General features: G+C 44.6%; 1 protein-coding gene across 1 annotated transcript in view; it reads right to left on the bottom strand.

Annotated features, from left to right (window-relative positions):
• Nucleotides 1–16,569, bottom strand: part of LOC102298050 (polypeptide N-acetylgalactosaminyltransferase 18) — a 196,516-nt gene that overhangs the window by 92,447 nt on the left and 87,500 nt on the right. Inside the window, exons 2-3 of the mRNA XM_042226803.1 lie at nt 10,597–10,804; nt 10,329–10,495 (exon numbers count right to left, since the gene is read on the bottom strand). Of these exons, the coding sequence (XP_042082737.1) occupies nt 10,329–10,495; nt 10,597–10,804 (375 nt within the window). The remainder of the gene's footprint in view (nt 1–10,328; nt 10,496–10,596; nt 10,805–16,569) is intronic.

The raw sequence follows: 16,569 nt of genomic DNA, 5'->3' as shown, positions 1-16,569 counted from the left end.
TAAAGGTTAAATTTCAAAACTAGTTCAGAATAAAACCATAAATGCCTTCTAGTGGAGGAAGGAGATGATGGCTAACATCCCATTAGTTAGAAGACCGGTTCCAGCATTAAGCCAAAACATCGTTCCCTATTTTATTGTTTACAATATAGCTGCTTCTTCCTTCGGCTTCACCAGAGTCCGCAGAGACTCCTGCCTGACCTCATCTGTCAGTCTGTCCATCACCACTGCAAACAAGAAGGGGCTCAGAGCCAATCACTGATGTAATCCCACCCCCACCGTCATCCCATCTATCAGCTACTCACAGCTCACCACCGTGACACGGTCCTCATACGTCCTGCACCACCTGCCTCACATACTTCACTCCTGACTTCCTGATGCAGGACCACAGTTCCTCTCTTGGCACCCAATCATATGCCTTCTGTAGATTCACAAAGAGCTTGTCTATACTTCTCCATCAGCACTGAATCCAAACATTAGTGCTGTTTCTCAGCATGAGCTCACTCTGCAGCTCACTGATCATCACTTTTCTTCTTAACCTTGCTTCAGCAACTCGTTCTCATATCTTAATGATATTTCTCATGAGCTTTATTCTTCTGTAGTTCCTACAGCTCTGCACATCAGTACCAGCACACTTCTCCATTCCTCAGCCATCCTTTCACTCTCCAAGACTGTGTTAAACAGACTGGTTAAAAAGTCCGCTGCCCTCTCTCTTAAACATCTCTGTACCTGCACAGGTATGCAGTCTGAGCCTGCCACTTTTCCAGTTTTCATCCCTTTCATAACAGCTCTCTCTTCCTCCTCACTGATACTCTGCACTTGTTTATATTATGGCTAAATATGTCCAAATTGAAATGTCCATCAAATATTTTAGTGTTGGACTTCACTACAAGTCTTTCTTTCTCTTTTTTTTGTTTTTACATCCTTTTATGCTGCGGTATGTTCCAAAGACACAACTTTAACTCTAAGACAAAATGTATCAGTTTCCAGTTTTTGTTGTGTTTGTTCAGTTTTCACATCGGTTAATAGAACGAGCGGATGCTTCAGTTCATCCAAAGCAACAATAAGACAGACAAAGTTTTTGACACGGTTTAGACTCTATCAGCATTTAAAGAATGAATTCACATTAATGTCATTTACACTAGGGGTAGGTGAAATGCATCCTTCTGTTATATGAGTTACTGATGATTAAAAAAATGTGAATCTGTCAGGGTGCCAGGAGCAGCAGCATTGTTCTGCAGCAGTAGAGCCACAGCAGGGTACACAGGGTCAAATGCAAGCGGTGTTTTTAATGGAGTTGTTAAATGAAAGTACAACATAGCTGTTTAACTCTTCAACAACTTTAATAACTAAAGTGACTTATCCTTGTAACAGGAGCTGCACAATATTGTCCCATAATAAAGGTGAAAAATCATTTCTACCTGGGATGTATCTCACTCTCTTTCTATCACATGGAGTGCAGCTGGCACATTCTGCAGCAGAGTCATTTGTTTAATTTTGGGTCGCACATCAACAGCTGCTCGTATCACCTCTAGCGTGTCTATAGTTGTACTCGACAGTGTGTTTTTCCCTCAAGTTTGTTGTTTCCACCTTTAGCAGTTTAATTTTTTTTTAAATTTTTTTTTTTTGCCTGTCCCGTTTGGCTCTTTTGCCATCAGAATTGTTGTCTAAAGGCAAAGAAAGATGCCCAACGGATTTACTTTACCAAATTGACCATCCCAGCCTTGCCTAATGGTCCATTTGATTCACCTTTTATTGTTTATTTTATTTTCACTTACTGAATGGGACAGACTTGACTGGGGGAAAGAAGGGGAGAAAGAAAGAGGGAAAGAGAAACAGCTGAGAAGAGGGACGGGGAGAAGGGCAAAAACCAAAAACCAACAGAATGAGCAGAAAAAGAAAAAAAAGGAAAAAAAAAAAAAATATATATCAATCACCTGGGTCACCTGCTGAGAAAGAAAAAAGAAAACAAGCAGAAGAGAACAAGAGTAATAGAATAAACAACATCACAATGATATATGGAATATGACAGTAAATACTAAATATTACACATTATTGTGCAGCACATAAGATCAACACAACACAGTGTGCTTTGAGGTAGGAGCCAAAAAGGGTGTAGTTTGTGGGTGTGATCACCCGTGTGTACACCTGTGAGCATGGACGCGCTTGTTTTTTGTTTTTAAAAGGTTCCTTCATGTAATGATCTGCTAGAGGGTGTGGGGGGGCCACAGCCCCGTCCTCCAGGGCATGAAGCAGGTATGGAGGAGATCAAAACTCCAGACATCCAGAGGCCCCCAGAACACAAGAGACCAAGGAAGACCAACAGAGGGTACTGAGGAGAGTCCCAGATGAGGGCTCACTCAGCAGCCGCGGAGCAGAAGCCAGGGGGAGTTGCAGTGACGCGCCCGTGAGCTCCGCCGGCAGCCAGCGTGCCTGAGTGACCGAGCCCCAGGCCGAGAGGCCGGGGGCACCCCACCTCCGAAGTGGCCCGAGCAAGCCCCAGGCTCCAGGCCCCGATAAGCGGCCGCCAAGGAGTGAGCCGGTGTGTACCTGGACGCCCACCCCCGGACACAAAGAACCACCAACGCACCGATGTCTGAGGGAGTCCGCCACTGGCAGGGGAAGTGGTGGTAGGGGGAGATAGGCCTCCAAACCTTGGAGGGCCTGAAGATGTCCCCAGAGAGGTGGCGTCTGACACCCAACCTGACATATAGACACAGACATACAGGCACACACAGATACAAACATCCATTCCCACCCTCATGCTCTCATATGCACTTACTCCACACTCAACCAACGTGGAGACAGACATAAAGAGACGCTGTACACACGATCACACTCCCCAAGCGTACTCTACAAACCGGGTCTAGGTACCCTTGCCCCTGGAGGGGGGAACTGCACCCAGACCCAGGTGGTGTTACCCTTTTCCCTGCGGTGGGAGAGGCAGACCGCCCCGACTCCGCAGCAGCAGGGAAGGCCCCACACTCCAGACCGCAGTCGGACGGCCAACTCCTCCTCCTAGCCCCCCCGCTCCAGCAGGCCGCAGAGAACTGGGGGTGAGAGAAGACTCCAAACCTCCCTCCACCCGCTCATTGTAGTGTTGATGCATGTGTGTTCTAAGGTGCATTTAAAACCCAGGAGGGCATGGAGCTACCTGCCAGAGAGCAGCAGGTAAGCGCATGGTCCCTCCTGCTAGCCCTCAATGTCTACGTGTATTTAAAATTGAGAGGTGGGCAACGACGCCAGGGGTGGAGGTGTACACCCTGATGGTACTTTGGATTCCGTGTATCGTGCCCACCCCCAAGATCCTATATGTATGTGTAATGAGAGTGTGAGTAATGTGAATGTCTAAGTTGTGGGATAAAATTGAGGCAGAGGCAGCCAGAAGGGGACAGAGGGGGGCCTCCTCTGCACCCTGGTGACATACCCCTACTCCAAGGCCCTGCATGTGTGGGTGGTTGTGGTGGAGCGGGAAGAGGGAGGCAGCTGGAGATGGGGAGGGAAGGAAGGGAGGGGCAAGTGACCCCTCCCTGGGGCCAGCTCCCCCGCTGACCCCAGTAGGCACCCCCATACTCCGCGACCCGCCAGGGAAAGGGGGCCCAGGCCCATCCAGACCGGGGCCCAGCGCAGCAGCGCCTCCCGGCCCCACAGAGCCCAGGACAGTCCACCCAACCCCACCACAGAGAAAACTGCACCCACCCCACCATCCACTCTCTTCCAGACTACATAAGACAATAAACACCCAGGCTGAGATCTTCCTCCACCTCTCCTGTATCTCCCCCTCCTGCAGAGAGAGCCCCTGAGGAGAGGAAAGCTCCTGCAAGATGTGACAATCTCCCCCACCAGTTGAAGAGCTCCCAGGTGGCTCGATGCACCGGCGGCACCCTGCTCCAGGGCTGGGCCCCCATGCACCCACCCGCCCACAACCCCGGCAACACACCAACCAGGACCCAAGCCCCCGAGGCCCGGCCCGGGCCCCAGCCCAGAGACGGAGCGCCCCCAGAACCTCACGCCCATCCCGGACCCACCCAGGGGCAGCCAGGCTACCAGGTCAGTAACCCACGTCCGTCAGCACAGACCCTCCCCTAGCCCCGCTGCACGCAGCCGCGAGGAAACAGTCACCTGAGAGCCAACAGAGCCCCTAACCGGACATGACCGCTACCCCGGGTTGAGCCCCCCAAGGAAGATGCCTCCGGGGAACCACCCGACGCCCTAAGCCTGTCCCTACCCCCACACCAATCACAACAGTGAAGGCGGGACCAAACTATGACCCCCCACCCCCACTAGGTGATGGAGCTGATCAAAGGAGCCCAGAGCAATTGATCTGATGTGGTGGCAGAGGCTGTATCAAGACTAATGTAATCTAATAGATAATTTCTATATTGGTTAGAATTAAGATTGTTTTTATTTTTCCAGTTCATGAGGACAGTTTTCTTGGCTATGCATAGGGCAGTGAAAACCATATGGGCGATATTCTTTTCTGAAGTGACATTATCTAAGCTGCCCAACAAACACACTAAGGGGGAAGTTGGAATGTTACATTTCAGACACTTCGATAAGTCTTCACATATCTCGCGCCAAAACTTCTGAACTGGTGGACAGAACCAAAGAGCGTGGATATAATTGTCCGGTGAATTGGTTTGGCAGTGTGAGCAGTTGTTGGTAGACGTAAAGCCCATCTTGAACATCCGATGACCTGTATAGTGCACTCTATGTAATATTTTGTATTGAATTAATTGAAGACTGGGATTTCTAATTAGATGAAAGGTTTTTAAGCAAATCTGAGACCAGAAGTTTAGGTCTAAGTTAACTGATAAATCCGCTTCCCATTTTGCAATAGGAAGTGATATTGATTCATCTGTTTTAGAAAGCATTCTGTATATTTTGGATAGTAATTTGGGGGTTTTAAGAGTAAGAAATTGAACCACACTTGGTGGTGTTTGTAGTTCAACTTGACCCGGTTTAAATTTCTTTTTTACTATGGATTTAATTTGTTGATATTCTAAAAATCTTTTCTTGTTGATCCCATATTGTGTAACTAGTCGTCAAATGAAATAAATTCTGTTCCTTCTAGTATATGTTCTAAATATTTGATTCCTTTACCACTCTCTGGTTAATTTAATGTTACACAAACCATCCGTGGAGCGACCATATTGCATACACAGCACTTCTGTGGTCAGAGGATTAGTAGATGTGTTTGAGCCCCTGTCAGTCAGAAAATCAGCAGATTTCCTTTTGATCTTATTTCAAGTTGGTAATTAAGCTAATACTCAGCACATGAGGGATATAAGCTGTCATGTTCACATGAACGCTTGTAGACAATATACATCTCCTGTGGCTCAGGAGGCTGTGCAGTTGGGAGGTTGGTGGTTCAGTTCCCATTTGCTCCAGTCTGTGCGCAAAGCTATCACTGTGCAAGATAGTGAAGCCTGAGTTGCTCTCTGATGTGTTCATTGAAGTGCTAATGTTGGATAGAAAGCACCTCAGGCACAGAAAAAAAGTGCTTGTATGAATGGGTGAGTGAGGCTCGTAAAGTGCTTGAGTTGAAAAGCACTAAATAAGATCCAGTCGATTTACCAGCGTGCCACGCTCTGAACTGGAGATTGTTATTCCTGGCTCTACTTAATTATGTTTGGATTTGTGTATCTGTGTTCATTGGATTTACCAAAACCTCCCTGAAACGTCTGCAGGTTGTTCAGAAAGCTGCAGCTGATTGAGACTTCTAACTACTCCCATATCACACTGTTGCTAAAACAGTTGCACTGCCACCCAGCTAACTTCAAAGTCCATTTTAAGATTCTGGTTTTTGCTTTTAGAGCCGTGCATGGACAAGCACCTGTGGACATCAGTGAACTTTTGCATCTAGACATCAGCTAGCTGTGCAGCACACCAGGCTGAGAGGGGAAGCAGACGGAGCTTTTGCAGCAGTGGATCCAGACTCAGCAGCTCTCTCCCTCTCAGCTACTCAGTGGTCTCTTTCAAAAAATTCAGCTTCTTATCTTTATTTTTTTAGCACCTCGGTTGTGAAGCACTATAATTTTTTACTTTATTTTCTTTACTTTATTTAGTATTTATCGAACAGTTTGAATAATGGAATAAGCTGATAGTTCGCAGTGCTGAACTGTATCACACGTCTTCAACCAAAGCGAAAAATCCCCAAAGTTTTCATATCGTTCAGACATCATCAGTAAGTAAAGAATTTATTTAGATGTGTCGGCACACATTCGTTTGAAATTTCCCTGGAAGAAGCCCACACAGGCGCAGGGAGGACATGCTAACTCCACACAGGTTTTAACCAGGAGCCTTCTCCCTGTGAGGGGACACTGCTAAGCAAGACATTAAGAACAACTGCTGCTGTGCGAGCTGTGTAAATGCAGGCTGGCTCTGAGGAAGCTTGAGGGTTTTATGAAAGTCAAACAGCTGGAAGCCACAAACACAACTTCAGCTCACGTCACATCAAACCTGGATGAAGTGCATCAGGTTCAGTTCAATTTTACTTATACAGCAACAAATCACAACAACGGTCGCCTCAAGGCTCTTTACAGTGGGGCAAAAAAGTATTTAGTCAGCCACCGATTGTGCAAGTTCCCCCACCTAAAATGATGACAGAGGTCAGTAATTTGCACCAGAGGAAATGACATTAATGTGAAAAAAAAATCCATGAATCCACATGGTAGGATTTGTAAAGAATTTATTGTAAATCAGGGTGGAAAATAAGTATTTGGTCAATAACAAAAATACAACTCAATACTTTGTAACATAACCTTTGTTGGCAATAACAGAGGTCAAACGTTTACTATAGGTCTTTACCAGGTTTGCACACACAGTAGCTGGTATTTTGGCCCATTCCTCCATGCAGATCTTCTCGAGAGCAGTGATGTTTTGGGGCTGTCGCCGAGCAACACGGACTTTCAACTCCCGCCACAGATTTTCTATGGGGTTGAGGTCTGGAGACTGGCTAGGCCACTCCAGGACTTTCAAATGCTTCTTACGGAGCCACTCCTTTGTTGCCCGGGCGAGTGTGTTTTGGATCATTGTCATGTTGGAAGACCCAGCCTCGTTTCATCTTCAAAGTTCTCACTGATGGAAGGAGGTTTTGGCTCAAAATCTCACGATACATGGCCCCATTCATTCTGTCCTTAACACGGATCAGTCGTCCTGTCCCCTTGGCAGAAAAACAGCCCCATAGCATGATGTTTCCACCCCCATGCTTCACAGTAGGTATGGTGTTCTTGGGATGTTTTGTTTGTTCATTTTGTCTTGAGTTTGTTTTTGTCTGGTGTGTTCTAGTTGGTTGTTCTTGATGTCCCCCTGTTCATTATGTCTTGATCAACTCAATCTCTCCAAACACGACGAGTTGAGTTTATACCAAAAAGTTCTACTTTGGTTTCATCTGACCACATGACATTCTCCCAATCCTCTGCTGTATCATCCATGTGCTCTCTGGCAAACTTCAGACGGGCCTGGACATGCACTGGCTTCAGCAGCGGAACACGTCTGGCACTGCGGGATTTGATTCCCTGCCGTTGTAGTGTGTTACTGATGGTGACCTTTGTTACTTTGGTCCCAGCTCTCTGCAGGTCATTCACCAGGTCCCCCCGTGTGGTTCTGGGATCTTTGCTCACCGTTCTCATGATCATTTTGACCCCACGGGATGAGATCTTGCGTGGAGCCCCAGATCGAGGGAGATTATCAGTGGTCTTGTATGTCTTCCATTTTCTGATGATTGCTCCCACAGTTGATTTTTTCACACCAAGCTGCTTGCCTATTGTAGATTCACTCTTCCCAGTCTGGTGCAGGTCTACAATACTTTTCCTGGTGTCCTTCGAAAGCTCTTTGGTCTTGGCCATGGCGGAGTTTGGAGTCTGACTGTTTGAGGCTGTGGACAGGTGTCTTTTATACAGATGATGAGTTCAAACAGGTGCCATTCATACAGGTAACGAGTGGGGGACAGAAAAGCTTCTTACAGAAGACGTTACAGGTCTGTGAGAGCCAGAGATTTTCCTTGTTTGAGGTGACCAAATACTTATTTTCCACCCTAATTTACGAATAAATTCTTTACAAATCCTACCATGTGAATTCATGGATTTCTTTTTCACATTCTGTCTCTCACAGTTGAAGTGTACCTCTGGTGCAAATTACTGACCTCTGTCATCATTTTAGGTGGGGGAACTTGCACAATCGGTGGCTGACTAAATACTTTTTTGCCCCACTGTATATTGTAAAGTAGACCCTTCAATAATACAGAGAAAAACCCAACAATCATATGACCCCCTATGAACAAGCACTTTGGCGACAGCGGGAAGGAAAAACTCCCTTTTAACAGGAAGAAACCTCCAGCAGAACCAGGCTCAGGGAGGGGCGGGGCCATCTGCTGTGATTGGTTGGGGTGAATCAGAGATTCAATCATGATTAGCCTCACAGGTCTGTCTGCCTCCGCTGAAATGTGAAACAAGCTTAACCTCCTAAGACCCGAACTCTTCCACGGCATGCATTTTTAATTTCTCTTTGATATTTGGGCTGATTGGGGCCCAATGAATGTAAAACATTCAAAATTACCAGATTTTTTTTCCCCTTATTTTTGTTTTTAAGAAAAATAAGAGCTACATGAGGATATTCATTTAAAAATTTGATAGAACAGTAGCAGTATAATGTCCTTGTAAGTGGATATCAGGCCCTTGTAGAGCAAAATTGGGTATTTTGGTCTAAATAACCCAAAATGTGATGTCCACATATGTGGGCGCCAGGTCCTAGGAGGTTAATGTTAAAGCTAAAAAAGAAGCTTAATGACTGTTTTGTCCACAAAAGGCCGGGCTAATGCCACACGCTGGATGCGTGAGAGCTGGAAACATTAACAGTCCACTCCTCTCACACTGACAGCAGAACAGTGCTTTGTTTTATTTTATGTAGTCTTTATATTTTTAGCAGCCTTTAATACTATTTCCTGTAAGCTGTTGACATTCACGACGGCCGTCTACCACGCCACTTCATTTCTACTGTTTTCTGTCTTCTTCTGTTTAGACTTTTCATTTCTGTGCCCACGGTGTAATCATGTAAGCCTTCAGTGTGGCTTTAGCTTTAAATATACTGTTTTATTTCTATCTGTGCATTATTCTCTTCCACCAGACGTGAGACCTCTTGAAAACTAATGATTTATCATTGGAGTCTGTTTACACAGAATAACCCTGCGACTGAGCATCTTTGATCTTACACATATGATGCTGTTACAACCAGCCAAAGAGCTGCTTTGAAGAACTGAAAAATCAATAATTTAATGCATATAAAATCTTAATCTACATACAGAGAAGAGGCCTGTGAAGACCTTTGTTTCTGAAACGTACATATAAATACAGACACACTAATTTATACTCAGAAGATGTGTTTTATTTGCAGATCCCTAGAGGCAGCAATATATTTTTCTTAAAAGCAAGAACTGTATTGGTTTGCAAATGACACGTTGCAGCTTTCTGAATATGGATTTCCTCACTGACCGAGTTTCTGCAGTTTTACACCAAATAAATTCCAGTTCTACATGAAGTAAAAGATCAAGAAGACTTTGATTAGAAACCCCCCCAGAAAAAAAGCATCGTTATAGCATTAGAAGAAATACAACTTGGCATGGATCACGACATCTACAGATGACACTGTGATCTGTAGCAAGAGTAGAAGCAAAAGAGCACATGTGTGTGAATGAGACGGAGACGGGTGTAAAGGCGAAGCTGCAAGGAGCAGAGGTAGGGAAGATGGATGAGTTTAAATATCTGGAGTCAACCATCCAAGAGAGAGTGCACAAGAGAGGTGAAGAAGAGAGTCCAGGCAGGGTGGAGTGGGTGGAGATGAATGTCAGGGGTGATTTGTGACAGAAGGATCGCAGCAAGAGTGAAAAGGAAGGTTTACAAGGTTGTAGTGAGACCCGCTCTGAGGTCTGGTTTGGAGATGATGGCACTGATAAAAAGACAGGAGGCCGAGCTGGAGGAGCTAAGATTTCCACTGGGATTAGAAGCGCGTACATCAGAGGGACAGCTCCGGTTCAGCGGTTTGGATACAAAGTTAAAGACACGAGGCTGAGATGGTTTGGACATGCGCAGAGGAGGGTGAGTGGAAATGCTGAAGATGTCAGGCAGGAGGAGGAAAGGACGACCTCTAGGGAGGTTCATGGATGGAGTGAGGGAGGACATGCAGAGAGTCGGAGTAAGAGGGGGGAATCTTAGGGATAGGGTAAGATGGAGGAAGATGATCTAATGTGGTGACCCCTTAAGGAAGCAGAAGAAGATGTGCAAGTAGAACTAGACATGAAAAAAGAAATGCTGAGGAAGGTTTAAGGTTCTTACAGCTGTTGCTGTGGTCATCCACCAGTATGATCTCTTTGAGCAGGTGGGAAGGAGTCCTCTGGATGGCCGTGTGGATGGAGCGCAGCAACACCGACAAGGCCTCGTTGACAAAGATGAAGATGACACTGAGCTGGGGAAGGTCTGATGAGTAGGACATGTTTCTGCATCTGAGGGGAAACGCCAACATTCAGAAGCTTTGTGAGCCAAAATCACATCCTGTTAAATCCTTACAGGAGAACACCGCAGACAGCTGTGAACCGACACTCACCCGTCAGGCCGTAAATCTGGAATCGGGCGGGTGAGGGAGATGCGGTCGCTAAGGTAACCGTTGTAGCCATAGTACTTGAACTTCTTGAGGGCAACCCTTCGGCTTTCCGGGCCAAGGTCGTGACCCCAGTGGTTGAAGAGTGAGGAGGCAGGGTCTGAGGCTGCGTCTGACGAGGATGCCGCATCTTCCCCATCCTTCAGAGGAGTTTCTGTGGACAGAGAGAGGGAGCGGTCGATGACTAGGATTATACAGTTAACCCTTTATCACCCAGGTATCACACAGGCTGCCTGGACTTATTTTGTACCTTGTGAATGCTTTGTGCTTCTGTAATAAACCGAATATGAGCGTAAATCTTCTTTATTTTCAGAAACCATTTGAATTTTTGTCTCTAGCACCAACGGGAACAGAGTTACGCTTTCTCAGGAGAAATGACTATGACCAAGTCTAAGCGCTCCATGTGGTTATGAAACAAAACCTGTTGACCGAGGGCTGAAAGAATCATTTCTGCAGCATCGGGAAAAAGGATGGAACTCAAATGCGATTGAAGAAACAGGGATTTTTATTGTCATTCCAAATAACACCATCAGGCAGCTGCGCAGATCCATTTCTGCAGAAGTGGAAACAAATCCTCTAACGTGCCCCAATGTGACACTATTTGGTTTTCAGATCAGCTCGGATCTCTGCGCCACACATGCACATGGTGGAAAACAGTAACAACCAAAAACATGCTGTAGGCATATTTGGTGGTTTGAAATGATCGATTTAAAAAATATATAGCATGCAAAGAGGCTTTAATGTATTCCGCTTTTCACTGTGCAGGCTGCAGAATTTGGATGCAGCAGTCTGTTGTTTGTCCGAATCACCAAAAGATGGGGATCCTCTGAGAGAATGAAATATTCATGAACTGAGGCCGGCTGGAACTCCTCACTCAGGTGTGAAGGTGTTGAAAACACAGAAAGCAAAAACTTTTTTCAATCCATAAAAATGAACTCAACACCGAGCCACGAGACTCCAGCATGGAAGTCACGATCTTGAATGTGTAATATACACCACAGTGGTTTGAATGCTTGAAGTTAAACTCAAACAAAATAAAAAACAGAAATATGAATTAATTCAATTTTTCAAAAAGATCAAAAAGTATTTGTTTTCTTTTCCCATGACAGCGGTTGACAGTTGCTCAAAGCGCTGTCAACTTTTATAACCTGCTACTCACTTTTTTAAACCCCTTTTCATGGAGCCCACGTACTGTAGCGTTGGGCTGTCACGCTGTAAGACATTTGACATTTGGCAGGACCCACTGTGCTGTGCCAGGTTTGTATTTCACACAAGGTGACAACGTTTAGTACCTCCTGCTCAACAAGGGAAAGTTGGTAAGCTTAAAGTTCTCATCTACAACTTCCAACTGAACACACATCACATCATCACGACTGCAACTCATCACCCAAGAGCTTGTTATGATTGAGGATTCAGGGTGCACCAGTCTGCCGCCGCATTAAAACCTGGTGGTTTTAATTAAATTTGTTTTAAACCAATTTTAAACTAATTAAAACCTGGTGGTTTTAATGCTTTACAAAACTTTACAAAGACACCAAGGCCCTCGCCAAAATCCCCCAATCCTAATCGGTTTTTAGCATCGGCACGTGTATTCTTGGACCTGTGGAAGTGGTTGCCGGCAAATTGACGGGGTCGTCCTTGGTTTGCGTGGAAGACAGTGACTCATCTGCAAACTACTCACGGCAAGAGTGAAAAAGTGTGACACAAACCAGAAACAGAGCATTTAGTAAAAGTAAAAGCTCCTTTTAAATGTTACTTTGAGAGTGAATGTTTTCCACTTTTTTAAGTTTCAAGCAGAAAGTGAATTCAAGTGAAAGTCTGAGCTTTGAGCGTGCTCATTTGAAGCCTGCACATCTTTTATAGATATTGTGTTGTACTGTGTCTTTGCCCCCCAAACTATGTGCGACATTGCCAACTGCACTGGTCTGCATTAAATATTTAATAAGACAATATCCTTTATGTATGGGATAATTTTGTACTGAACTGAAGTCACATATTGGGCAAGTTATCAACACATGACCGAACATGATGCCCAACCAAAGACAAATGTAAAAAAGCCTGAAAAAGAGGAGGGTCACACTCTGCTCCTCATATTTAAAAAAACAAACAAAACTGCATTGATCAAGATCAGGATAGCATGACAGGTTTATTGGGATTACAAGAATACTATGTAGGAGTGATGGGCAATATGTAGTGATTTGTTATTAAGGTGACATTGAAGACGTCGGTGGATGTAAGCTGAATTTTGAAGGATTGCTAACATCACCCCACTCTGCACCCCTACTAAGTTTCATCAGAATTGACTAAAACCTTTCGAGCTCTCACATTTATCACACCAAAAACACAACCTTCTCTGTGGAGGTAAAAAGAAAAGGGAAAAACAAATGTCCAACAAGAAATGGTGATACATTTTCAAACACCTGAAAGGTGATAAATTATTCACTTCTATGTTTGTGAAAAAAGCAGAGGTGCAAAAATTGTCCAAGAACTCATTTGAGCTCTTTAGTCACTTTTTCTTTAGAGGGGATGACTAACAAAACACAAACTCCATCACGTGATCGTGACTGGCTCATGTTCTGATGGAGTTTTTTTTAAATACAGGAGTTTTCTCCAGACGGGTAATTATGGCACATTCCAGTAACATACTCCACAGGTTTAATTTTGGTTTCTGCAGTTTGACTTTAAGATTTTGACTCCAACCAGCCGACTATCTCTACTTCTACTTTCAGCCCTCAGTGGAGGACTGTGAAGTGCCTCCTTCCTGCGGCAAATGGCTTTTTTTTTATTACTTTGAACAGCAGTACTTCCCCCTTTGGTAATAACATACTCAGTGCCCTCGTGGGTGAAATGGCACCTCCCTCCAAGTCCACTCATAGCCTCATAATAAGCACCCTAAAAGCACTACAAATGATTCGGTGTTCCATTTTTCTTGGCCACAAATGCATTCTGAGTCATGCAAAGTTTTTAAGAGTTTTAAGTCACTTCATTTGCAGCCATTTATATTCACTGATGCATTTAGTTAATGCATTGTGCTTTTCAGAACAGACAAAAAAAGTAAAAGCTGGAGAGGGGAAAAGAAAGATGGATGGCAGATTGAACCCGTGTGTGTGTACTCTGTGCTCGGGTTGAGAACAGCTGAGCAGAGGGAGTGTGCTGTGACCTGCACTGCACTGTGTTAGACAAACCTCATTACTAATTCAGTTGGACCAAGCTACCCTTTACAGCACAGCTGGAGGGCACATCATAGCTCTGTACAAGGCGTCAGGGAGAATAAAGTGGGACAATGCTGAGGTTGTGTCCGTGTGCGTATTATACAGTACCAAGTGTAATATTTGTACAAATGATGTAGGTGCAACAGGGACACAGTGCTGACGGCGTGTGACAGTGTAATATTAAAGTCAAATTTAGCGTACAAGTGTGGGAATGTGTGTGTGTGTGTGTGTGTCATTTACTGTAGATTTCCACAGGAAAATCTGAGGACCAAATATGCTGTTTAAACATGACTGATAAACATCAATGGAACACTTTTTAATCAGAGAACAGCATCAAGTCAGGTAAAGTTCTGGGATATTGATCAGTTAAGTAACAGAGGGGGTGTTACTCGGTATCAGCTGCTTTGGTTTTCGTGAAATTAACAACAGGAGCTCTAGAGGGGCAACAATGTCACAACCCCCAAAACAGGAATGGTTTTACTGGTGGAGGCCACTGACATTTTCTCCTCCTCATGTTTACAGAGTCTCACGAGCATGGAGGAGATTCCAGGAGATAGACAGGGCCGTAGAGGGCCCTTAAGCCACCAAAATTATAAACAGAGTCAATGAAGGTGGCAGAGAGCCCAACGCCATCTAGTGGGCCCTGAGCTCATCTGCCATAGAATACCAGAACTAGCAGTTCCACCATTGCCACCCTGTGATTTCCACAAATGAGAGCAGGTTCACCCTGAGCACGTGTGTGGAGAACATTGTGCTGTCTGTAAGTGTGACGGCTTTAGTGATGGATCAGTGATTGCATATCCGCGGAGGGATACACGGGCCTATTCAGGTCTGGCAACGCCACCCTGGCTGCCATTAGGTATCAGGATGAAACCGTTGGACCTGGGCTGGGACGAGAAAAATGCTTTAAAATTCAGCTGAATTTAAAAATACGTCTGCACTGCTGCAGCAAACAGTGCAACTTTGTCCAGTCGTACCCTTGTGGGGTGTAGGAACTTGGCGCCACATCAATATCTGCTCAGCTGTAATTACACACAACACAATGCACAAATCCAGAAAAGAATGAGAGTGAGGTAACACAATTTGAAAAGAAAATCAGCATTTATGGCCTTAAAAAGAAGCTTTGGTGATGCAAAGGAGGAAAATGTCATCTACTAATCTAATAAAATGGAATCTAGAAAGAAACAGACAGGAGGAACAAAAAATAATGATGACAAGAGCACAAAACACAGAGGACAAAGAAGTGCCGACAGGATGCTGAGTGAGGTACGAGAGAGTGATGGAGAGGGCGAGAGGCAGAGAAAGTGATGAGGAGAACAAGGATAAAAGGGATGTGACAGAAGGTATTCATCCCCGGGCATCTGTAAACTAGGAAACCCTGAGCTTTGTCTCTCCAGATTGTGGAGAGACACACTTTTATTAGCTCAGACAGACACCATGACACACACACACACACACACACTTCCTGCAAACCTGAGGGCATCAGAGCTGGACTCCCTACAACCTAATGGATTAGAAATGAGACGCACTGCTGGGTGACAAAGTGGCTCACCTTGTCCTCCAGTCACTTTATGCAAAATTGACATACGATTGGCTCAGCAGGCTGCACGCTGCGACCGGCTCTCCAGCCTCAGCACAACCTCTGCAATCAGAGCTGAGATCAGCCTCAATCAGGACTGAGAGCAGGACTATTTCAGATTAGAATCACTGTAAACAATGTGCGAATGACTACCAAAAATATAGAACCTCTCTTCTATAAACACTTTTATTTGGACAAGGGGTTGCAAATGTTTGATTTTGTATATTTTGGATGTGAAATCTATTGTTATCCACTTTTACTGAAGCTCGAACGAACAACGTGAATATATATATAGCGGCGGTCTCTAAGAAATGTTCCTTTATTTAAAGTAAAGTAACAGAAAAATTACATTAAATTAATCAAATATGACAAAACGACAACATTATTAGTAAATCACTGAATATTTGAACCTATGTAGAAGCTTTTTCCCGAGTGTGTTTCAATGGCACACTGTGTTACCTAATGCTAATCATCATTTTAAAAGGCTATTTGGTTATTAGAAAACATATTTAGAAACCTGTTATTACATAAAATAATTAGAAAAACACATTTGTTTAGCTGAGTGTCTGCAGCATCAACTGTCGTCAGGTCAAAAAAATAACGGTGGTCTAAAACTAATCAGAATATTTCCTCCTGAAGGGTTTTCCCTCGACTCAACCGCTCTAACTGCCTCTAATCAGAATAAAAGACAAGCTGTAGGCCCCAATGTAAAACTGTGCAAGAGTTTATAGTCGGGGAATCAGATGCCTCGTAGATCCGTGACAGCCAAACACTGACGTACCTACAGGTGAAAAAGATGTCTGTGGGAACGCCAGGCTCAGTTCCCTTACTTTATGACCTCAGTAAACACTTTCTGCATCAGTTTATGGGCTCTAGTGCTAGTTTGAAGTCTTAAAACAATACAGCATGATGTCCTGAATGATAAAGAAGGTCATTACCAACCATCCTTCTTCCTCACTGCGTCACATTTAACAAAACAAAACCAACATGATAATAGCAAAACAGACAGCATGAGGCTTCACAACAGGGCCACGAAACTGGAGGATACCAGCGTGGCTGCATCTATCTTGTATAAACAGTCTATAGAGTTCGGAAGAAATACAACAACAACCCATTACTGCTGCTGAA

This window comes from Haplochromis burtoni, unplaced genomic scaffold, assembly GCF_018398535.1.
Source record: "Haplochromis burtoni strain Fernald_Lab_line unplaced genomic scaffold, NCSU_Asbu1 Contig_229, whole genome shotgun sequence".
In the NCBI taxonomy this organism is placed as follows: domain Eukaryota; kingdom Metazoa; phylum Chordata; class Actinopteri; order Cichliformes; family Cichlidae; genus Haplochromis; species Haplochromis burtoni.
This window is presented reverse-complemented; position numbering and strand designations above follow the sequence as displayed.